Source organism: Myotis daubentonii, chromosome 8 (assembly GCF_963259705.1).
Source record: "Myotis daubentonii chromosome 8, mMyoDau2.1, whole genome shotgun sequence".
Taxonomy (NCBI): domain Eukaryota; kingdom Metazoa; phylum Chordata; class Mammalia; order Chiroptera; family Vespertilionidae; genus Myotis; species Myotis daubentonii.
The window spans coordinates 65,157,422-65,182,477 of NC_081847.1; the positions used below are offsets into that span (position 1 = coordinate 65,157,422).

A 25,056-nucleotide genomic window follows, 5' to 3' on the forward strand; every position below is an offset into this window, starting at 1 on the left:
ATTATAGGGGTGCCAGAAGAAGAGAGAGCAAGATATTGAAAACCTATTTGAAGAAATAATGACAGAAAACTTCCCCTACCTGGTGAAAGAAATAGACTTACAAGTCCAGGAAGCGCAAAGAACCCCAAACAAAAGGAATCCAAAGAGGACCACACCAAGACACATCATAATTAAAATGCCAAGAGCAAAAGACAAAGAGAGAATCTTAAAAGCAGCAAGAGAAAGACAGTCAGTTACCTACAAGGGAGTACCCATACGACTGTCAGCTGATTTCTCAACAGAAACTATGCAGGTCAGAAGGGAGTGGCAAGAAATATTCAAAGTGATGAATAGCAAGAACCTACAAACAAGATTACTTTACCCAGCAAAGCTATCATTCATAATTGAAGGTCAGATAAAGAGCTTCACTGATAAGAAAAAGCTAAAGGAGTTCATCACCACCAAACCAGCATTATATGAAATGCTGAAAGGTATTCTTTAAGAAGAGGAAGAAGAAAAAGGTAAAGATAGAAATTATGAACAGCAAATACATATCTATCAACATGTGAATCTAAAAATCAAGTGAATAAAAAATCTGATGAACAGAGTAAACTGGTGAATGTAATAGAATCAGGGGCATAGAAAGAGAGTGGACTGACAAATCTCAAGGGGGAACGGGGTGTGGGGGGTGTGGGGGGTGTGGGAAGAGACTGGACAAAAATCATACACCTATGGATGAGGACAGTGGAGGGGTAAGGGTGGAGGGTGGGGTGGGAACTGGGTGGAGGGGAGCTATGGGGGGAAAAAAGAGGAACAACTGTAATAATCTGTACAATAAAGATTTAATTTTTAAAAAAGGAATATTTCCTTAATGGTTAATAATGTTTTTCACATGCTTATGTGCTTATCTACCATCTGTATTCATAATCTTTTACCCATTTCCTAATTGACTGTTTTGGTATTTTAAAAATATATTTTATTGATTTTTTACGGAGAGGAAGGGAGAGGGATAGAGCGTTAGAAACATCGATGAGAGAGAAACATTGATAAGCTGCCTCCTGCACACCTCCTACTGGGGATTGCCCGCAACCAAGGTACATGCCCTTGACCGGAATCGAACCCGGAACCCTTCAGTCTGCAGGCCGACGCTCTACCCACTGAGCCAAACTGGTTAGGGCTTGACTGTTTTTAATTGTTCAATTTTGAGAGCTCTGTATATATTCTAGATATGAGTTCCTGGTGGTTTATAAATATTTTCTCCCAGTCTATCATTGTCTTTTCGTCCTCTTAAAGGGTCTTTCACAGACCAAAGGTTTTAATTTGGGCTTAGTCCAATTTATTGATCTTTTTCTTTTCTGGATTGTGCTTTTGGTATCATGTTAAGAACGCCACCTGGCGTTATGTCCTGAATTTTCTATTTTCTTCAAAACGTTTTATACAGGGGCCCAGCTGGTCTGGCTCCGTGGTTGAGTGTAGACATATGAACCAGGAGTCACAGTTCGATTCCCAGGCAGGGCATTTGCCCAGATACAGGCTCAGTCCCCAGTGTCGGGTAGGCAGGAAGCAGCAGATCAATGATTCTCTCTCATCACTGATGTTTCTATCTTTCTATCCCTTTCTCTCTGAAATCAATAAAAATATATAAGTTTTATCCAGGGATAGGCAAAAGTAGGTTTATAGTTGTGAGTATGTGGAACACAGAGTTTCTTATATGACTGCTTAATTATTTGTACAAGTGCAAACCTACTTTTGCCCACCCCTGTACTTTACAGTTTATGACCAACTTTAAAATGTTTTTATTTATTTTTAGAGAGAGAGGAAAGAGGGAGAGAGACAGAACATCGATGAGAGATAAACATCAACAGATGAGAGAGAAACATCAACATAGATCGGCTACTGCCTGCACAGCCCCGACCAGGGATCGAGACTGTAACCTGGGCAGGTGCCCTGACCAGGAATCGAACCAGTGACATCCTGGTACATAGGTTGATGCTCAACCACTGAGCCACACTGGCCAGGCACTTCTAAGTTAATTCTTATGGTGTGAGATTCATTTTTCCCCTCTAGATGTCCAAATACTCCAGTACCAACTGTTGAAAAGATTATCCTTCAATTAAATTGCTTGGCACCTGTCAAAAATCAGTTCACCAAATTATGAGTCTTATTTTTGGGTTCTCTATTCTGTTTAACCAATCTATGCCTCTATTCTTCTACCAATACCTTATCTTGATAACTGTAGTTATAAATGCAGATAACCCTGGAAGAATGCTGAAGTTAGAGGCACTGACCACCCCTCCCGCCCCCCGAGAAAGAGACATATCGATTGGTTGCCTCCCGCACACATCCTGACCAGGGCAGTTGTTTTAAAAGTTTTCCACAAAAAATACACACTACTTTTGTAGTCTGAGGGGAAAGAAACTACACCAATAAATATTTTAAGTAATACCAATAAAGTATACGAAATAATATGAAAAGGAAGTATACATGTGTATACACATACACACAATAAGGTTACAATTATTTTAAAGAAAGAAAAATTATGCATAAGAAAAAAAGATTGGTAGGAGATACATCAAAATAATGGTGGCTGTGTGGACGAAACAATGATGGGTAATTTTCCCTCTAAGAACATGTATTATGTTAATATTAAAAAAATTACTGCCCATCCGGTGTGGCTCAGTGTTGAGCCCGGACTAAGAGGTCACCAGTTTGATTCCTGGTCAGTGCACATGCTGGGGTTGCAGGCTCAATCCCCAGTAGGGGGTGTGCAGTAGGCAGCCAATTGATGTCTCTCATTGATGTTTCTAATCTCTCTATCCCTCTCCCTTCCTCTTTCTCTAAAAATCAATAAAAATATATATATTTTAAAAATTACTGTACTTATCAACCCTGACCAAACCTTCTTTTACACTGGTTCCTGCCTCCTGAAACAAACCAACAAACATAAATATGCACACAAACCCACAGATACTTACATGGGCTTACATCTCTGTATCTGTTTCGATTTCTGTTTTCTGGAAACTTGGCCACTCTATGAGGATAGTCATGGGACTCATTTCGAATTTCCTTAAAATAACAAAAATATATTTTAATATTCTTCTTAAATTTTATATAGCAAAACAGATACTTTCCCAGCCAAGACAAAATAACACTTATTGAGCACTTGTAATATGCCAAGTACTATGCAAAACACACTATATACATTATCTCATTCAATTCTCACAATACCAATGCAAGGGATAATTTGAGAGGCTAAACGACCCACCAAGGGTCCCAAAGCTAGTAAGTGGCAGACCCAAGGACTGAACCAAGGTCCTTCAGGCACCAAAGTCTTTGCTCTTCATATACTTATTTACTGTCATGCTATATTCAACACCTATAAGGCAACATCAAACATTTTATGTCACACAGAATTAATGCACTGAGGTACCTAAGATTACATGATATTCAAATTTCTGACTAAACTCTCTTAATATTATCTATCTATAGTTCAAAGTTTCTATCTTAAAATGATAAACTATTTTTTATCTTCATGTCATATAACTTTAACTTTATTTTGAGTCCAGAAATCGCCTCAAATTTTATCTCTGGAGCCATAAATGATTAGCACAACCACTAGGCCTGAGGCACATTTTAGGACCCTTGTGGTTCTCTGTATTCTACTATGGAAGAAATTCTGTAAGGTTATGCCTGCATTAGGGGCAGCTACTTGAATTCAACATCAGTTTTTTTCTTTCATATGAAATACTAGAAGCCTGGTACACGAAATTCGTGCATTGGGGGCGGAGGGGTGTCTCAGTCCGGCCTGAGCCCTCTCGCAGTCTGGGAGCCCTTGAGGGGTGTCCTACTGATGGCTTAGGCCCGCTCCCCATGGGCAGTCAGACATCAGCACTACCATGGAGGCGGGAGAGGCTCCTGCCACTGCCGCTGCACTCGCCAGCTATGAGCCAGAGAGCCCAGCTTCTGGCTGAGCGGCACTTCCCCTGTAGGAGTGCACTGACCACCAGGGGGCAGCTCCTGTGTTGAACGTCTGCCCCCCTAGTTTGGTCAGTTTGCATAGTAGCCTTTTATTATATAGGATAATTCTAAGAATTCAGGTAAAAACAGAAACATACCAGAAAAAAAGTATGCATTAACAGCAAAATTTAATTTGGGCTTTTTTTTTCACACTAACACATGTGAGAAAAAGCATTTTTTAAAAATATATTTTATTGATTTTTTACAGAGAAGAAGGGAGAGAGATAGAGAGTTAGAAACATCGATGAGAGAGAAACATCGATCAGCTGCCTCCTGCACATCTCCCACTGGGGATGTGCCCGCAACCCAGGCACATGCCCTTGACCGGAATCGAACCTGGGACCCTTCAGTCCGCAGGCCGACGCTCTATCCACTGAGCCAAACCGGTTTCGGCAGAAAAAGTATTTTAAAAGTCAGACACCAGATAGTTCTAGAAATTAAGCACAAAATAAATTATTCAAGTAATTTCTTGATGAACATCCTTACTCTGGCTTCCCTTGCCTGCCACAACCGCTACCAGCTCTAAAACAGTTAACTTTTTAGTTCATGTTTTTATTCATTGTGCCTTCCAAGATGCAAGAGAAGGGAATACAGATCCATTCTCAATTGGAGAAATCTCAGTCACATTGTGCAAAGAGCACGTGTGATACAAAATATGTTGGTACAGCCATTTTGGAAAATGCATTTTGACACACAGAAAAACAGAAACATACACACTGTACACACACTTTACAACTGTTGCTGTTGACTTCTTCTTTTTTTTTTTTTAATTAAATCTTTATTGTTCAGATTATTACATTTGTTCCTCTTTTTTTCCCCCCCATAACTCCCCTCCTCCCAGTTCCCGCCCCACCCTCCGCCCTCACTCCCCACCCACTGTCCTCATCCATAGGTGCACGATTTTTGTCCAGTCTCTTCCCACATCTCCCACACCCCTTTCCCCCCCAAGAATAGTCAGTCCATTCCCTTTCTATGTCCCTGATTCTATTACAATCAACAGTTCATTCTGTTCATCAGATTATTTATTCACTTGATTCTTAGATTCACTTGTTGATAGATGCATATTTGTTGTTCATAATTTGTATCTTTACCTTTTTCTTCCTCTTCCTCTTCTTAAAGGATACCTTTCAGCATTTCATATAATCCTGCTTTGGTGGTGATGAACTCCTTTAGCTTTTCCTTATCTGTGAAGCTCTTTATCTGACCTTCAATTCTGAATGATAGCTTTGCTGGATAAAGTAATCTTGGTTGTAGGTTCTTGGTTTTCATCACTTTGAATATTTCTTGCCACTCCCTTCTGGCCTGCAAAGTTTCTGTTGAGAAATCAGCTGACAGTCGTATGGGTACTCCCTTGTAGGTAACTGAGTTTCTTTCTCTTGCTGTTTTTAAGATTCTCTCTTTATCTTTTGCTCTTGGCATTTTAATTATGATGTGTCTTGGTGTGGTCCTCTTTGGATTCCTTTTGTTTGGGGTTCTCCGCGCTTCTTGGACCTGTAAGTCCATTTCTTTCACCAGGTGGGGGAAGTTTTCTGTCATTATTTCTTCAAATAGGTTTTCAATATCTTGCTCTCTCTCATCTTCTGGCACCCCTATAATTCTGATGTTGGTACGCTTGAAGCTGTCCCAGAGGCTCCTTACACTATCCTCGCATTTTTGGATTCTTTTTTCATTTTGCTTTTCCGGTTGGATGTTTTTTGCTTCCTCGCATTTCAAATCATTGACTTGATTCTTGCGCTCCTCTGGTCTGCTGTCGGGCGTCTGTATAATATTCGTTATTTCAGTCCGTGTATGCTTAATTTCTAGTTGGTTCCCCAATATAAGATCGAGGGTCTTATTAGTTTTCGTGTAGAGCTCATTAAGTTTATCGGCAGCTTCTAAACAGTTCTTGAGAGACCTTAAAAGTGTGGTTCTGAACTCTATATCTTCCTTTGACAATTTTGTCCTGTTTCTTTGTCTCCACATTTTGTTATGCTTCCTTGGTGCACCCCCTAGTGGTCTTTGTTCGCAGTCTTATAGTTAAATCTTGATTGTTGTAGTTAATCCCAGGGAGGGTTTGACCTCCAGGCCAAGTGGCTATGAGAATCAGCTGTGTCAGCGGTGAGAGAACTTCTGTCCTCTAGGGAGGTGCTAATCTAGCCTTTGCCTGAGGCTATCCGGCAAATGCCTCTGTGCAGGTCTTGGGCAGGGCGGATGGGTCGCACAGGATCAACAGGGTGGGCCGGAGAGAGCAGTTATGGCGGCTCTCAGTCCTGTCCCCAGGGGCTCTGCCTCTCTGAGTCCCAGCACCCGCTGCAAAGCTGGGAGAGAAAGCTGCACTGGCTCTGACCGAAGCCAGACAGTCCCGCTTCTCCCGTTTGAGTATAGGTCCCCAAAGACTCGCCTGTATCTAGAGCTCAGAGTCTGCGACTCCCTCCCGATTGAAAACAACAACCGCGCCCTCCGCCGCCAGCCCGCTCCTCGCACTCCGCACCTCAGAATTTGACTTCAGCACTGCGCCTCCTCTGAGTGTCCGTGTGCGTTTCTCTTTCCTCCTAGTTGTAGGACTTCCACTCAGCCAGCGTTCCTGTGGTTCTCGACTTCTTAAATGCTACTGTCACATTCAGCAATCTTGCTGAGCTCTCTAGTATTTTGTAGCTGGCTCTGAATTTCTCCGTATCAGTAGTGTAATTCTGTCTCTCCCTTATACTTCATATTTCTTCATACCTTTTGTTTCTTCTTCTTTTTTTCTTTAAATTCTAATTCCACTGGTTAGGATCTCCTATTTATAATCAAAAGGAAATGCCCCCCCCCCCCCAATTTTGAATGCATTGCTTCTAAGGTTTAAGCACTAAGTGTAATACTTCTTTAGGTTTCTGGTGGAATGAAGTTGGATCTTTACCATAAACCATACACAAAAACTAACTAAAAATGGATCAAAGACCTAAATGTAAGACCTGAAACTATAAAACTCTTAAAAAACCACAGGGTTTAAAAGTTTTCATGATCTTGGATTTGGAAATGATTTCTCAAATTAAGACACTAAAAGCACAGGCAACAACAAAAAAATAGACCATGACCTTGGATTTGATAATGGTTGCTTTTTTTTTCTTTCTGATTTCAGAGAGGAAGGGAGAGATAGAAACATCAATGATGAGAGAGAATCATTGATCGGCTGCCTCCTGCACGCCCCACACTGGGGATGGAGCCCGTAACCCAGGCATGTGCTCTTGACTGGAATTAAACCCGGGGCCCTTCAGTCCACAGGCCAACGCTCTATTCACTGAGCCAAACTGGCCAGGGAAGCAATGGTTTCTTAAATTATGAAACCAAAAGCACAGATGACACAAGAAAAATAAATTAAACTTCATCAAAATTAAGAATTTTTGCACATCAAATGACACTATAGAGTGAAAAGATAACCCACATATTGGGGGGAAAATATTTGCATATCATATATCTAACAAACCATTAATAACCAGAATAAAGAACTTCTACAATTCAAAAACAAAAGGACAATGAATTAAAAAATAGGCAAAGACATTTATTAAAATGACCAAAATCCAGAATACTGACAATACCCAATACTGACAAGAATGAGGAATAATAGTAACTCTCATTCATTGCTGGTGGTGATATAAAATGTTACAGCCACTTTGGAAGACAGTTTGGTGGTTTCTTACAAAACTAAACATACTCTTACCATATAATCCAGCAATCGTGCTCCTTGGTATTTACCCAAAGGAGTTGAAAAGTTAAGTCCACACAAAAACCTGCACACGGATGTTTATAGCAGCTGTATTAATAACTGCCCCAAGCTTGGAAGTAACCAAGGTATCCTTCAGTAGAGGAATGGATAAATAGTCTGTGGTACATGCAGACAAAATATTGTTCAGGGCTAAAAAGAAATAAGCTATCAAGCCATGCAGATATTAAAGAACCTTAAATGCATATTTACTAAGTAAAATAAGCCAATGTAAAAAGGCTACATACTGTATGATTCCAACTATATGACATTCTGGAAAAGGCAAATATATGAAGACAATTAAAAGATCAGTTGCCAGGATTTGGGGCTGGTAGGGAGGAATTAATAGGCAGATTACAGAGGATTTTTAGGGCAGTGAAAATACTCTGTATGATGCCATAATGATGGATATGTGTACATTGTCCAAACCTACAGAATGTATGCCACCAAGAGAGAACCCTAAAGTAAATTATGTACTTTGAGTGATTATAACATGTCAATGTAGGTTCATCAATTTTAACAAATGTACCACTCTGGTGGGGGATTCTGATAATGGGAGAGGTTATGCATGTGTAGAGGCAGGGAAATCTCTGTATCTTCCCCTCAATTTTGCTGTGAACCTATAATTGCTCAAAAAAAAAAAATAGTCTTACTTGAAGAAAAAAAAAAAGGCAAATGACTTGAACAGACATTTCCCCAAAGATATACAAACGGTCAATAAGCACATGAAAAAGATGCTCAACATCCTTAGTCATTAGGGAAATGCAAATCTAAACCACAATGAGAGACCAATTCAGACCTACTAACATGACTATAATTTTAAAAATGGAAAGTAACAAATGTTAGTGAGGATGTGATGAAATAGAAATCCTTACACATTGTTGGTTGGAATGTAAAATGTTGCAGCCACTATGGAAAACAGTTTAGCAGTTCCTCAAAAAGCTACACACAGAATTACCATATTATCCAACAATAGGGGGATAAGGACACATATGGAATACCTTAGTTAATAAAGAAAAAAAAATATTTAAAAAAACTGAATAGATGGAGGAATAGGGAAACAGGCACTTTCTTAAACTACTAATGGAAGTATATGTACATTACAACTTCTTTGGAAGGTTATTCATCACAGCACTGTTTATAATTGCTAATGGATATAAAAAATAACCTACATATCCATTATAACGAGTGGTTTAATAATGAATTCTATTTAACTGTTAAAATGAACACAAGGTGCAAAACTAGGGGTGGACTAGGTAGAGGGAGGAGAAAGGGAGACAAGCAGGGGACAGCTTATATGAGTATAAAGTATCTCTGGGAAGACAGACAAGAAAACTGGTTATAGTGATTGCCTGTAGAAAAGGAACTAGGGAGAACACAGACAGTGACTTACTTTTCCACTATATACCCTTCTGTACTGTTTTCATTTTAGCCATGTTCATATAATCCTAACCAAATTATTTACTTATTTATTTCTCAAAACACAGACTCTAAAATTTGCCCTGACTGGGTGGCTCAGTTGGTTGGAGCATCGTTCCACACACCAAAATGATGGGGGCTCAATTCCTGGTTAAGGCACATACCTAAGTTGTGGGTTTGATCCCATCAGGGTGCGTGCAAGGAGACAGCGGATTGGTGTTTCTCTTTCACATTGATGTTTCTCTCTCTCTGTCTGTCTCTCTCTCTCTCTCTCTCTCTCTGTCTCTCTCTCTCTCTCTCTTCAATAAAAAGAATATCCTCAGGTGAGGATAAAACAACAACAAAAACAGACTCTAAAATTAAGTACTGGCCTCCTACCTAGACATACCACTTGACTGCAGTATAAACTTGAAAAACTGAGTCTCAGGGTTCTCATTTGTAGCCATCTCTTAGATAATCCACATAAAGTATATAGCATGTACCTAATACAAAGTAGGAACTCAATCAAGATTAGTATATTATTCTTGTTAAACTCTCTTCCTCAAAGAAAGGAACTTATTCCATCAGGAATCTTATCTCCCAACCAGTGAAAGGCCATAACTAAGCCTGAACAAATCTATAATAATAAAGGGGTAATATGCTAATTAGACCCGACAGCCTAACGACCTTCCAGATATCCTTCCAGACGGAGCCAGGGCTGTGAGGGCTGAGCCCCTTGCACAAATTTCGTGCATTGAGCCTCTAATCTAAAGTAATAGTTTTTGAAGTATACAGGATATCTAGCTTCATACTTGATTGTCCCTCCACAATATTTTTAGACGGAGTATATGCACAAACATTTGACTAATAAAAGAAAGTGAACAATGCCCTGGCTGGAGTGGCTCAGTTGGTTGGAGCGTCATCCAGTGAACCAAAAAGATGGCCAGTTTGATTCCTGGTCAGGGCACATACACAGATTGTGGGTTCAATCTGGTTGCGGTGCATTAGGGAAGCAAACAATCGATGTTTCTCATGCATGATGTTTCTCTCTCTCTCTCTCTCTCTCTCTCTCTCTCTCTCTCTCTCTCTCAAATCTATATATATAATAGAGAAATATGCTAATTAACTGGGCCACTGTAACGGGTTGACTGGACAGGAGAAGGTTGCATGTGCAGCGTCGAGGGTGGGGCGGCAGGGGCCTCAGTGCACCTGCACTGGGGGAGGGCCTGATCAGCAGTAGCCATGGCTGCTTCAAGGGCCAGAGAGGGAGGCAGGCGGGACCAGCAGCGGTCGCGGCTGCTGTGGGGCCCAGGGAGCAAGGTAGGGCCGGCCCTGCGACTCAAGGGTGGGCAGCGCCGCACAATTTCGAATTGCATGCTGGGCTCCTAGTTAATAAATAAAAATAAAGAAATAATAATAAAAGTGAATGCTTTACTATCACATAATTCAGGATTCACTTAGGGACCTTAAATACAAAAAAAGAAATTTAGGTATGTTCTCCCATAAATAGAAAATCTATCGATTTGGGATTATCTTTAAAGTCCTTGTTTTTTCTTATTTTATTAAAAATTAATAGATTGCTCTTTTCCAATTTCCTAATTCTTATTAGTTGTTCCATCACAACAGTTCAAGGCAGAGCACTCCACAGTACAAAGAAATAAAGTTTTTTGTGCACAATATAGAACAAAGATATGTACCAAGTTCAAAAATATTATTTAATAAAGTATTATGAAATAACTATTTCACCCTAACAATGATGGAAATTAAGTTACAGCAACAGAGATTTAAAAAATAAAAACTTTCAGCCCAAACCGGTTTGGCTCAGTGGATAGAGTGTCAGCCTGAGGACTGAAGGGTCCCAGGTTCGATTCCGGTCAAGGGCATGCACCTTGGTTGCAGGCACATCCCCAGTAGGGAGTGTGCAGGAGGCAGCTGACTGATGTTTCTCACTCATCGATGTTTCTAACTCTCTATCCCTCTCCCTTCCTCTCTGTAGAAAAACCAATAAAATGTATTTAAAAAATAAGAACTTTCAGATTTGAAATGTGAACCTGTTTAGTAACTTCACTGGTTAAAACATAAATCATCACAGAAGCAATTCCTATCGTCATGGAGTGACTACAATTTTCTAAGGTTACGCCAGCGTACCATCCCTTGACTAGGAATAGAGTGGTACACACTCTAGGAGCCATACGACCTTACTCCAACCCACTTAAGGAATTCCTAGAAGTACTATTAAGTAAACTATTAAGAGGAACTGATAGCTTTCAGAGTATAAAACTGTTCAAATACAGTGAAAGAAGAAATAAAATAATTCAGTATGAGATTTTTCTGCAGAGGAATGAAAGCAGTTTAAATTAAAGTTACAAATGAGTGACATGAACCAAATGAAACTGACAGAATGAAGAGTATATTAAATCAGATACACTGGATTGTTAAAGAAGAAGAAGACATGAAACTATCACATTTGAAAAAATACCAGAAATCCATAGGTAAAAGTATCTAATCTTTTTTTTTTTTTAAATATATTTTATTGATTTTTTACAGAGAGGAAGGGAGAGAGAGAGTTAGAAACATTGATGGGAGAGAAACATCGATCAGCTGCCTCCTGCACATCTCCTACTGGGGATGTGCCCACAACCCAGGCACATGCCCTTGACCGGAATCGAACCTGGGACCTTTCAGTCCGCAGGCCGACGCTCCATCCACTGAGCCAAACCGGTTTCGGCAAAAGTATCTAATCTTAAATCAGTTTCTTGACTAGGACTTCTTTTCATAGGTCGTCAACCTCGAACAGTCTTTAGAGGCCTATAAAAGCCCTAAAGTCACAAGGTAAATTTTGGAGGATTTTATATACATGGACACTTCTCTCTTTCACAGGTTTCATTTTAAAGGTCTCAAAAGATATTTACAATCTATAACCATTACTATTACTCTACTGTAAATAGAACATTAACACTACATTAAATATTTAAAATAGCACTACAAAAAATAATAATAAAATAGCACTATATTCATTCTTAATAGCAATTTCACACAATGCCTGACAAGATAGAACATCATTCCAAGTAACAACGGAACAGAAAAGTTTAGTATTTTACTCAAAATAATAGAATCTGAAGTTATAATCTTCAAAATTAGTCTGCTGAATTGTATGTCTTTCTCAACTGCTATGTTTTAAATCTTCTAGGCTAAACTGACTTAGCATATGGCTAGTCACTATTATCCAAAGTAATGAAGGGTATTATCAAAAGTCCTAATTTACTAGTTGGTTTAAATATTCTCTGCCCCTAACAGCTTCACCAAAAAGAAATAACGACTTTAATGGAGCATTCAGTGGAACTACCACAGGGAACAGAGCACAGAGAATCTAGATAGGAATTTCCAGGAGAAACAAATCATATATATACTTATTTGATAAAGTGAAGAGCACACTTACGTTAATTATAATCTTGCTTTTCTAGATCTTATCTGTCCATATTGCTAGTTTACTTTCTGGAAGAGAATGAGCAGAATAAGAGAACAAAGGGAACAGGCAGGGAGACAAGACAGCAGGAGACTGCAAGGCATTAATTCTCCAACTGCAAACAGGGAATTCTGTGGACAATAATGGTCTGGGAGAAGCAAAAACACACACACACACACACACACACAAAGTTTGTTGGAGATTCTGTTAAAATCAAGATATTATACAAGAGGCAAGCCAGAAAGACTAGGGCACAAATGCAACTATCTGAATTTTCTTAATTATAAGTATCAATAACCTACAGGAATGTATGTCAAAGGCAGAACAATATGATTTTTAGTCACATCGTCTCTATGGGGCACCATTCCCAAGGCTCCTTTCCCTTAAAAGGAGCCTTATCTTTTGAAAAGTCACAGAGATTTAAGAAAAAGCTATGGAATCACATAGAAACTAAATAACCAAGCATGCTAACACATGCACGCACGCACATGCACACGCACACTTTAGCACAGTTTCAGGGGACTTGGAAATCCAGTCTTATCCTTGGATCCCAGGTACTATTTTAAAGGCCTCCAGTCCCAAAATGACCCTGCCTTTTATAACACACTAGGGGCCCGGTGCACGAAATTCGTGCACTGGGTGTGTGTGTGGGGGGGGGGTGCCCTCAGCCCAGCCTGCCCCCTCTCACATACTGGGAGCCCTCAGGCGTTGACCCCCATCACCCTCCAATCGCAGGATCGGCCCCTTGCCCAGGCCTGACACCTCTGCCAGAGGTGTCAGGCTTGGACAGGGGACCCCCATCTCCCCCCGATCACTGGCTCTGGCCCCCGCCCAGGCCTGAGGGCTCTGGCCCAGGAATCATGCCTGGGCAGGGGACCCCCATCTCCCTCTGATCGCTTGCTCCACCCCCCGCCCAAGCCTGACGCCTCTGACCCAGGCTTCAGGCCTGGGCAAGGGGACCATCATATCCCCCCAATCCCCGGCTCCGCCCTCCACCTGGGCCTGATGCCTCGGCCAGAGGAGTTGACCCTCATCACCCTCCGATCACCAATCACCGGATCGGCCCCTTGACCAGGCCTGAGGCCTCCGGCAGAGGTGTCAGGCCTGGGCAGGGGACCCCCAGCTCCCCGCGGTTGCAGGCTCCGCCCCTGCCCAGGCCTAACGCCTCTGGCTGAGGTGTCCGGCCCGGTCAGCGGGGACCCGCAGCTGCAGCGGCCCCGCGATCGTGGGCTCCGCTTTAGGCCCAGGCAAGGGACCCCTAGCTCCCGGGACTGCCAGCTTCGACCGTGCCCAGCTCCCATCGCTGGCTCCACCCCTACTTCCTGCTATCACTGGCCAGGGCGGAAAAGGCACCTGATTCTCCGATCATGGCTGGGGGGCAGGGCAAAGGCGGCCCCAGGGCCGCCTTTACCCTGCCCCCCAGCTCTTAGCTCCCCCCTGGGTTTCCGATCACTGTCAGTGGCAGGGGCTTCTTCCTGCTTTCCCTTTTGCCTCCCTGCATTGTGCCTACATATGCAAATTAACCGCCATCTTGTTGGCAGTTAACTGCCAGTCTTAGTTGTCAGTTAACTGCCAATCTTAGTTGGCAGTTAATTTGCATATAGCCCTGATTAGCCAATGAAAGGGTAGCATTGTACACCAATTACCATTTTTCTCTTTTATTAGTGTTGATTCCATTCACTCCTTGCCATCAAAAATTTAAATTCCCTCAGTGCCATTAATCTCAACTAGACCATAAGAAGAAAGCAGTGTAGATGGTCATACTGGCAAATTAGAACAATGCTGAAATGAGAATCACAAGGACTAGATGTGGGTCGAAGCTGTGTCACTAATGCATATAACTTTATGTAAGTCACAACCTTATTCTGAATTGGTGTCTCCTTAGATGTGAATGAGGGAGTTGGAATAAACCAAGTGCTGATACTTCTAAAGGAGAGCACTATTCTTTTACTTAGTGAATACTTAAGTATCTAGCATGTCAGATAGTGGGGAAACAAAGAAAAATGAGGCAACCCTAAAGGAGCTAGATAGACAGACAGTTATAATAAAACAATGTGACGAATACTCTAATAAAATATAGAGGCCTCAGGAATCAGAGGAGGAGGAGCATATAATTTTACCTAAGGAGACTAGAGTCTAGTCCTGTTTTGTTTTTGTTTTTTTACCCTTCTCCCCTAGAGTCTGGTCTTGAAGATATTTCTTAAAGAGATAAGATAGGCACAGAGCATATAGAGCATGTGCAGATTCCAAAGATGTGAGAAAGTAGGCAATTTTCAAGGAAAGTCAAGGCATTTGATACACGAGACTGCGCAACCATGTAAAAGCACTGAACACTCAGACTAGACAATAGTAGGAGAATATGTAGTAAACATTGCAAGGGAAGTATTTTAGAATAAGATAGCTCTGATTTATAAAATCAAAGAAGAACCTGCATAGCATCTGGTAGCAAAAGTAAGTGGGAACTTTGTTCGCTGGAAAGAGGAGGGAGTCTGTTAGAATCCTGGGTGCTCTCCTAAAGGGCCAATGCACAGGAGCTTGCTCTTGGGAACTCACCTAGAGCTCTAACAGAGGGAAGGAGACTCAGGGCATATGGAAGCCATAAAGAGAAGATCTGGATGGCATATCTCCAGAGATCTGGGAGGTCAGCTACTGAGGTCCAGGTCCTGAGTAAACATCCCACACCGCCCTCAAGTGCCATCTTCTAGGGTCAAGCACTTCTACTCTTAACAGTACCAGCTGGAGAAAGTGACCTAACCCCGTCCTCCAAATACTGGCAACACCACCCTGCCAAGCTCAAGTCAGGAATAAAGGACTGTTGGCTGAGGTGTGCTCTTTTACAAAAGAAACTATAGACAGACTCTCAGGGGACCACGGAACTGAGTGGTGTTGGAATAAGGGCCAATCTTTCCCCCCTGTCACAGAGTAGGCAGGCACCACCCCCAACAGAAGACTCGTTTGTCAGGGTCTCAGGCAGCGGGCAACTACAGAGCTAGGAGGAGGATGCACCTGCACGCCTCTGGAGGTCCTATGCCATTCCCAATGGAGGACTGCCTTGATCTGATTCTCTTGCTGGCACTGGCTTGCCAAGCACACGTCCACTGGGACATTTGGTGCGACCCTCTCAGAGCCTCCTGTCAGGGTCTCTGACAGTGTGCTACCAAGCTAGAAGACGGCAAGCAGCTCATTCCTCTCCCAAGGGCCAACACCACCCCCAACAGAAGGCTGCCTTGATTTGTTCCTCTAAGCCAGTGGTTCTCAACCTTCTGGCCCTTTAAACACAGTTCCTCATGTTGTAACGCAACCATAAAATTATTTTTGTTGCTACTTCATAACTGTAATGTTCCTACCATTATGAATCGTAATGTAAATATCTGATATGCAGGATGGTCTCAGGCGACCCCTGTGAAAGGGTCGTTCGACCGCCAAAGGGGTCGCGGCCCACAGGTTGAGAACCACTGCTCTAAGCCCTGCCAGCACCATCCTGCTGGTGCAGCCTCACAGGGGAAAGGCATCACGACTCACAACTGGGACATTTGGTGCGACCTGCTGGGAGATCTTTGGTCAGGGTCTCTGCCAGTGCGCTCCCCAGCCAAGAGAAGGATAGTCGCTCACTCCTCCCCAGTGGAGGGCTGCCTTGATCTGTTCCTCCAAGTCCTGCAGGGGGGAAGGGAGCAAGGAGCATCCTCAGAGCTGGGAGCTTTGGAATGCAGCTCTGTCGGAGCCTCTGAAGATGTGCCTGCAGAGCTAGGTGTGCAGCTTTCTCCTCTCAGGCTAGCCCTGGCCCCTTCCTACTAGGCTCAGATTTGAGAGTGCATCTATCTACTTTAGACCAGGGCTTGAGCAGGCGTGGCTACAGAGCTAAAAGGAGAAGTGCAGCTCGCCTCACTGTCGGTGCCACTGCCAAAAGAAGGCTGTCTCAATCTGTTTGCCCAAGTCCCGGCGACTCTCGTCCTGTCCTGCCAAGCTTGCTCCTGCAGTGAGGACAGTTGGCTACACCACTCTGAACCTGTGGTGCACTGCTCCTGAGGGAGCTAGAGTTGGAGACTCTGGCAGAGAGTGAATGGTATTGCTCTGGAGTAGGGGCCACATTCTCCCCATTAAGCGTCAAACCACACTGCCCCAAATTAAGGACTCACTAGCCCTGTCCGCCCAACCTACCAAATTTGAACCCAATGGAAGGGTCAGTGGCCCAAGGCCAGCTTGGGCCCACTCTACAACTTTTCTGCATAAAATTCTAGAGGAAGTCCAAGCAACCTCAAGGGGGAGTGGAGTAGCTAACAGGTGGACACTGACCTCAGGGAGCCTTAATCTTTTACTTATCTGACTCCAGCAAGCCAACCCATCTACACAGATTGGTCCCTCCATGCACACTCAGGTCAAGTTGATGCACACACAAACAGTAAACAGTGTGGTAGCTCCAGACAGGTAGCCCAAAACCAGTTACACACAACATCTGACAGCGACCTGTACCTGAACCCCAACCAAGTGGACCCAGAACCAACAAAACCAGTGGTGGGCTTCAGACCACACCAAAGCTCAACCCAACTAGCCACAAATGTGACACACCCAAAGGAAGATTCTAGCAGGCATCAGATGCTGTTGGGAACAACTCCACCTGAGAGGGCAGCCCCTGCACAGCATCTCATACACGGTGATTGAGGTTTATCTTTATAGCCACCCAGCCTGAAGAGTTAACTCCACCCATGAAAGGGCCAACAGCATTCATCAAGTCACAACTACAACAGGGTAGTGTGCACATAACCCATTAACATTCCTGGAGCAAGGAACACAGATGATCTTAAAGACTGTGCCACTGAGCCCAACAAGACACCTCGAGACTGCACCTGCACAGCAGCTTGCACACTGTGGTTAGTGTTGAGCCTCAGTCAGCCAGCTTAAGGGTTGATCCCACCCATGAACAGGCCAACAGCAATCAAGACTCAACTACAGGAGAACCAAGATGGCGGCATAGGTTAACGCTGGAGTTTGCTGCTTTGAACAACTACTTCAAAAGTGAAACCAAAAAACGGAAGGGACATCACCCAGAACCACCGGGGCGCTGGCTGAGTGGAAGTCCTACAACTAGGAGGAAAGAGAAACGCATACGGACACTCAGAGGAGGCGCAGTGCTGAAGTCAAATTCTGAGGTGCGGAGTGCGCGGAGCGGGCTGGCGGCGGAGGGCGCGGTTGTTGTTTTCAATCGGGAGGGAGTCGCAGACTCTGAGCTCCAGATACAGGCGAGTCTTTAGGGACCCAGACTCAGGCGGAAGAAGCGGGACTGTCTGGCTTCGGTCAGAGCGAGTGCAGCTTTCTCTCCGAGCTTTGCAGCGGGTGCTGGGACTCAGAGAGGCAGAGCCCCTTGGGACAGGACTGAGAGCCGCCATAACTGCTCTCTCCGGCCCACCCTGTTGATCCTGTTCGACCCGCCCTGCCCAAGCCCTGCACAGAGGCATTTGCCGGATAGCCTCAGGCAAAGGCTAGATTAGCACCTCCCTAGAGGACAGAAGTTCTCTCACCGCTGACACAGCTGAATCTCATAGCCACTTGGCCTGGAGGTCAAACCCTCCCTGGAATTAGCTACAGCAATCAAGATTTATCTATAAGACTGCGAACAAAGACCACTAGGGGGTGCACCAAGGAAGCATAACAAAATGCGGAGACAAAGAAACAGGACAAAATTGTCAATGGAAGAAATAGAGTTCAGAACCACACTTTTAAGGTCTCTCAAGAACTGTTTAGAAGCTGCCGATAAACTTAATGAGCTCTACACGAAAACTAATAAGACCCTCGATCTTATATTGGGGAACCAACTAGAAATTAAGCATACACGGACTGAAATAACGAATATTATACAGACGCCCGACAGCAGACCAGAGGAGCGCAAGAATCAAGTCAATGATTTGAAATGCGAGGAAGCAAAAAACATCCAACCGGAAAAGCAAAATGAAAAAAGAATCCAAAAATGCGAGGATAGTGTAAGGAGCCTCTGGGACAGCTTCAAGCGTACCAACATCAGAATTATAGGGGTGCCAGAAGATGAGAGAGAGCAAGATATTGAAAACCTATTCGAAGAAATAATGACAGAAAACTTCCCCCACCTGGTGAAAGAAATGGACTTACAGGTCCAAGAAGCGCGGAGAACCCCAAACAAAAGGAATCCAAAGAGGACCACACCAAGACACATCATAATTAAAATGCCAAGAGCAAAAGATAAAGAGAGAATCTTAAAAACAGCAAGAGAAAGAAACTCAGTTACCTACAAGGGAATACCCATACGACTGTCAGCTGATTTCTCAACAGAAACTTTGCAGGCCAGAAGGGAGTGGCAAGAAATATTCAAAGTGATGAATACCAAGAACCTACAACCAAGATTACTTTATCCAGCAAAGCTATCATTCAGAATTGAAGGTCAGATAAAGAGCTTCACAGATAAGGAAAAGCTAAAGGAGTTCATCACCACCAAACCAGGATTATATGAAATGCTGAAAGGTATCCTTTAAGAAGAGGAAGAGGAAGAAAAAGGTAAAGATACAAATTATGAACAACAAATATGCATCTATCAACAAGTGAATCTAAGAATCAAGTGAATAAATAATCTGATGAACAGAATAAACTGTTGATTATAATAGAATCAGGGACATAGAAAGGGAATGGACTGACTATTCTTGGGGGGGGAAAGGGGTGTGGGAGATGTGGGAAGAGACTGGACAAAAATCGTGCACCTATGGATGAGGACAGTGGGTGGGGAGTGAGGGCGGAGGGTAGGGCGGGAACTGGGAGGAGGGGAGTTATGGGGGGGAAAAAAAAAAGGAACAAATGTAATAATATGAACAATAAAGATTTAATTAAAAAAAAAAAAAAAAAAAGAATGTCAAAAAAAAAAAAAAAAAAGACTCAACTACAATAGGAAGGCCCAAATAACCCACACAAGAGACATTCCTAGAGTACCCAGCTCAGGAGATGAAAGACACTGCACCACTGGGTCCTGAAAGACACCTATGACAGCAGGCCACCCCACCAAAACTGGGAGTCATAGAAGTTCTATCTAATACATAGAAACAAACACAAAGTGACAGCCAGCCAAAATGGGGAAATAAAGAAACAGGCTCAGCCGAAACCGGTTTGGCTCAGTGGATAGAGCATCGGCCTGCGGACTGAAAGGTCCCAGGTTCAATTCCGGTCAGGGGCATGTACCTGGGTTGTGGGCACATCCCCAGTAGGGGATGTGCAGGAGGCAGTTGATCAATGTTTCTCTCTCATCGATGTTTATAACTCTCTATTCTTCTACCTTCCTCTCTGTAAAAAATCAATAAAATATATTTTTTAAAAAATTACCAAATTAAAAAAAAAAAGAAAAGAAACAGGCTCAAATGAAAGAACAGGAAGAATCACCAGAAAAAAGAGCTAAATGAAATGGAGGCAAGTAATTTATCAGAAACAGAGCTCAAAGTAATAGTTATAAGGATGTTCAACAGTATGAAAAAGGACATAGAAACCATTAAAAATACTCAGGCAGAAATGAAGAATACCACATATGATATAAAGCACATACTGAAGGCTCAACACAGAAGATTGAACCAGCGATTTGGAAGTTAAAGTAGAAAAACAAAACAAAACACCCAATCAGAAAAAAGAATTAAAAAGAACAATAGTTTAAGGCAGTGGTTCTCAACCTTCCTAATGCCACGACCCTTTAATACAGTTCTTCATGTTGTGGTGACCCCCAATTTCACTCTTACAAATTGAAAAATAATTAAAGCATAATGATTACAAAAACAATATGTAATTATATATGTGTTTTCTGATGGTCTTAGGCGACCCCTGTGAAAGGGTCGTTGACCCCCAAAAGGGGTCACGACCCACAGGTTGAGAACCCCTGGTTTAAGGGCACTTTGGAACGTGAAATGTAACATCTGCAGTATAGGAGTACCAGAAGGAGAAGAAAGTGAACAAGGGATAGCGATTCCATTTGAATAAATGACAGAAAACTTCGCTAACCTGGTGAAAGAAAAAGTTACACAAGTTCAGGAAGCAGAGAGAATTGCAATCAAGATAAACCCAAAGAGACCCATACCAAGACACATCATGATAAAAAAGGCTAAGGTTAAAGATAAAAAGAGAATCACCCTAACTGGTTTGGCTCAGTGGATAGAGCATCGGCCTACGGACTTAAGGGTCCCGGGTTCGGTTGCGGGCACATCCCCAGTAGGAGGTGTGCAGGAGGCAGCTGACTGATGTTTCTCTCTCATCGATGTTTCTAACTCTCTATCCCTCTCCCTTCCTCTCTGTAAAAAATCAATAAAATATATTTTAAAAAAAAAAAGATAAAAAGAGAATCTTAAAGGCAGCAAGGAAGAATTGGTCAGTTACCTACAAGGGAGCTCCCACAAGACTGTCAGCTGATTTCTCAACAGAATCTTTGCAAACCAGAAGAGATTGGCATAAAATATTCAAAGTGATAAATAGCAAGGACTTATAACCAGATTACTCTAGCCAGCAAAGCTATCATTTAGAACATGGGGAACTTTTTTTCTGCCAAGGCCATTTGGATATTTATAACATCATTCTTGGGCCATACAAAATTATCAACTTAAAAATTAGCCTAGTTAAAAAAAATTAGCCTGCTATATTTGGTCAAACATTTAATTAACTCACCCCTAATGCCTTGGCAGGGCCAGACCAAATGATTTCTCAGGCCTTATACAGCTGTCGGCCAGACCCCAATGCTGATTTTGAACTAAGGATAGAGCTTCCCAGACAAGAAAAAGCAAAAGGAGTTCATCACCACCAAACCAGTTTCACAAGAAATGTTAAAGGGTCTTCTTTAAGAAGAGGGGGGAAAAATAAAATATGAATAAAATGGCAATAAATACATATCCATCAACAATTACTTTAAATGCAAATGGATTAAATGCTCCAATCAAAAGATTTATGGCCCAGCTGGCGTGGCTCAGTGGTTGAGCATCGACCTATGAACCAGAAGGTCACGGTTTGATTCCCAGTCAGGGCACATGTCCGGGTTGTGGGCTTGATCCCCAGTGATCTCCCTCATCACTGATGTTTCTATCTGTCTCTCCCTCTCCCTTCCTCTCTGAAGTAAATAAAAATATATATTAAAAAAAAAAGATTTATGAAGGCTGGGCAGGAGTGGCTCAGTTGGTTGAGCATCACTTTCTGTGCACTAAAGGTTGCGGGTTCAATCCCCAGTTAGGGCATGTACAGAAGGCAACCAATCAATGTTTCTCTCTCCTCTCCTCCTCTGTCCTCTTCTCTCTCTCTCCCTTCCTCTCTAAGCATGTCCTCAGATGAGGATTAAAAAAAAAATACACACACACTCTAGAGACCTGGTGCATGCATTCGTGCACAGGTGGGGTCCCTTGGCCTGGCTGGAGATTGGGGGGGGCTGGCCAGCCTCAGGGAGGGACCATGGGAGGTTGGTTGGCCCCAGGAGGTTGGCCGGTCGCAGGAGGTTGACTGTGAGAGCACACTGACCACCATGGGGCAGCTTCTGCGTTCAGCATCTGCCCCCTGGTGGTCAGGGCGCATCATAGCAACTGGTCGTTCAGTTGTTAGGTCGTTTAGGCTTTTATATATATAGAATATATATATACATACTAGTGGCCTGGTGCATGGATTCATGCACATTGAAAGGAAATTAATTAGAAGAAATATTTTAATATCATTATTCGTGTCTTGCTAATGAAAAGAAAATAGAATTCTACTGAGTCTCTTATCTACCTACTCCAGCATTTCTGAGAGGATCAAATGAGATGAGGCATGGGAAAACACTTCACAAATATTTGGTTAACTGTAAAATGTTTGCACCCGGCTATAAAGCAAGTCAGGTTCCTGGGCTGAAGAAGCTCCAAGGATGCTAGTCACTAGGGAGAGGAAGCCAGGCATTGCTACATGACATCATTACCTGGTTCCCACAGCGACCGTTTCCAGGCTGGGTTGGGCTGTGGGCCGCATTTTGTGCCATGGGGTCTCGGCAGCGTTAGCTACAATTTGGTGGGGTGTCGCTCTGGGGTGGTGGTGGGGCCTGTGTCCCATTGGGGGAAGCCAAGTGTAGTTTTGTTGGCACCAGGTCTGTAGTGCTGTTTATTTATTTATTTTTTTAAACATTTTATTGATTTTTTACAGAGAAGAAGGGAGACTGATAGTTAGAAACATCGATGAGAGAGAAACATCGATGAGCTGCCTCCTGCACACCCCCCAACTGGGGATATGCCCACAACCAAGCTACATGCCCTTGACTGGAATCGAACCTGGGACCCTTCTCAGTAACCTAAAGGACACCTAGGCAGGAGTCCATAGAAGGGCTTCCTGAATTCCTTGAAATGTAATGTGAAATTTTTAGTGCATTTTTCTGATAAGAGGGATTATAATTTTCACTGAATTTTCAAGGCATGTGTATACATATCAAACTGCTTAACCAAAATGTTAAGCTGAATTAACTAGTCACATTCACCTTTCTCTTCTCAAAACTGTACTCTGATGTATGACTAGCAACTTGGCGACAGCAGTCTCTGCTAAAATAAATGTAACTGGAAAAGACACAGCTGGCAGACTCTCACAGATTCCTACCAGAATGTGCATTTAAAATTTTCTATATTTGGAAAAGTCCTTTAAAGTTAGTGCCCTATCTTAACATATCCTATACCCATGTGAATTAAAATATTTATTACACTTCCCGCTATTGTGTTCAAGAGAAAAATGTGACATTCTGAACATAATGACAACGAAAACATTTTTACTGTCATCTAATTAAATGGAATGGGGAAAAACCCAGGACCATCAAGATTTACAGGAAAGCTTTTTTTCTTTTTACTGCACACCAAGTGAACCAACCAGTAGGAACAGCATTTAACTCACACTCAATTCAATCTTGGGAATAATATGATAATAATTAAACAGAAGAGAATAGGCAATTAGGTCATTTTAAAAGAAATAAAAAAGTTGTATTTGAATTAAAAGGTTCTCTAGTTGAGCTAAAGAAGCTAGTCAGGAGCTCAACTACTGTATGTGAATCCATTTACAAGAGTTCCAGAACAGCCAAGATTATCCTATGGTGCCAAGAAATCAAAATAGTGGTAGCCTATTGGGTGGAGCAGGGCGCATGACAGTTCCTTCTGGGGTGATGGAAAGATCATTTACTATTATTCTTTTTTGGAAAGGTTATTTTGACTTGAGTGGTGCTTGCACAGGCGTATACATTTATGAGACAAGCTTAACCACATACATAAGATTTTATTGTTAATGTGAAGAAAACTGAAGAGGATGACACCCTTGCAGTGGTTCTCAACCTTCTGGCCCTTTAATTACAGTTCCTCATGTTGTGACCCAACCATAAAGTTATTTTTGTTGCTACTTCATAACTGTAATGTGGCTACTGTTATGAATCGTCATGTAAATATCTGATGTGCAGGATGGTCTTAGGCGACCCCTGTGAAAGGGTCGTTCGACCGCCAGAGGGGTCGCGACCCACAGGTTGAGAACCGCTGGACACAAGCGAAGCCCAGTCTCCTTCCGGAACCTCTGCGGAGGTCGCTCCACACGCGGCGGTATGGGCTCTGAGACCATTTGGACGGCTGATCGCCAGGAGCGCTTGCCACCACTACGGTTCAGTCACTCCCAAGGCGAGAGGCCCAGGCACCACGCACACAACCAGGCAAGGAAGCGGGCGTCCCGGCCGGCCTCGGCCCGCGCGGCCACGCGACACCTGGGCAGCGGGAAAGGTAACTGGGAACAGAATGAGGCGCCGAGCAAGAAGCGGCGAAGCCCGATCCGAAACGGCAGCAGCATCCGCTCCCCGCTGCGAACTCCCAGAGCCCGGGGGTCTCCCCTCATTTCATCCCCTCCACACACCCCCATCCCGGCCCTTCCCACAGTTACGGCGGGCTCTCGGACGCCCGCCCCACACCCATCACCACCGGCCAAAGGGTTCCCCGCATCCCCACCCGACCCCAGGACCGAGAAACACGCCCGCGCGTGCCACAAGACGCCGCTGGGGTGCCGCCTTCTAGAATTAACTCTGCGCTTGCGCTTCCGATAAACACCCCCCGCCCTCCCAACACACACCTCACTCAAAGTCTTTTTTTCAAAAGGGAACGGAGACTCGGTCGGCGCAGGCGCAGCCCTGACGCGGCCCGCGCGCCACCACTTCCGCCCTGAGCGGGAGGCGGGGGACCCGGGAGGGAGCCGGCGGGCGCGAGCCTGGGTCCACGGAGGTGTACAGCGCCTGCTGCGCGAGCCATTGACTCACCAAGTACAACTGCTGCCAGCGATTTTGAGCATCCAACTCCTCAAACTCTCGCTCGATCGTGGCAGACATGGCCGCTGGAGCGAGCTAGCGCGAGCGGAGCTGTGCCGGCGGAGAGGCTCAGGCCCCCGCTCGATCCCGGGAGAGTGCTGGCGCTGTGGCGCATGCGCGCTCCGCGCTCCGCCCCGCCCCCACGCCAAGCCCGACCGGCTG

At 43.6% G+C, this 25,056-nt stretch overlaps 1 protein-coding gene across 4 annotated transcripts in view; it reads right to left on the minus strand.

Annotated features, from left to right (window-relative positions):
• Window positions 1-25,056, minus strand: part of PTPN2 (protein tyrosine phosphatase non-receptor type 2) — a 69,190-nt gene extending 44,134 nt beyond the window's left edge. Inside the window, exons 1-2 of one of the 4 annotated variants that reach the window (XR_009454161.1) lie at window positions 24,847-25,053; window positions 2,955-3,045 (exon numbers count right to left, since the gene is read on the minus strand). Coding sequence is in view for 3 of the 4 variants with exons in the window: in XM_059706701.1 (XP_059562684.1) it covers window positions 2,955-3,045; window positions 24,847-24,915 (160 nt within the window). In the remaining variant the exon portion in view is untranslated. Of the gene's footprint in view, window positions 1-2,954; window positions 3,046-24,846 lie in introns of all 4 variants that reach the window. The other 3 variants (XM_059706701.1, XM_059706699.1, XM_059706698.1) reach the window with 3 other exon arrangements.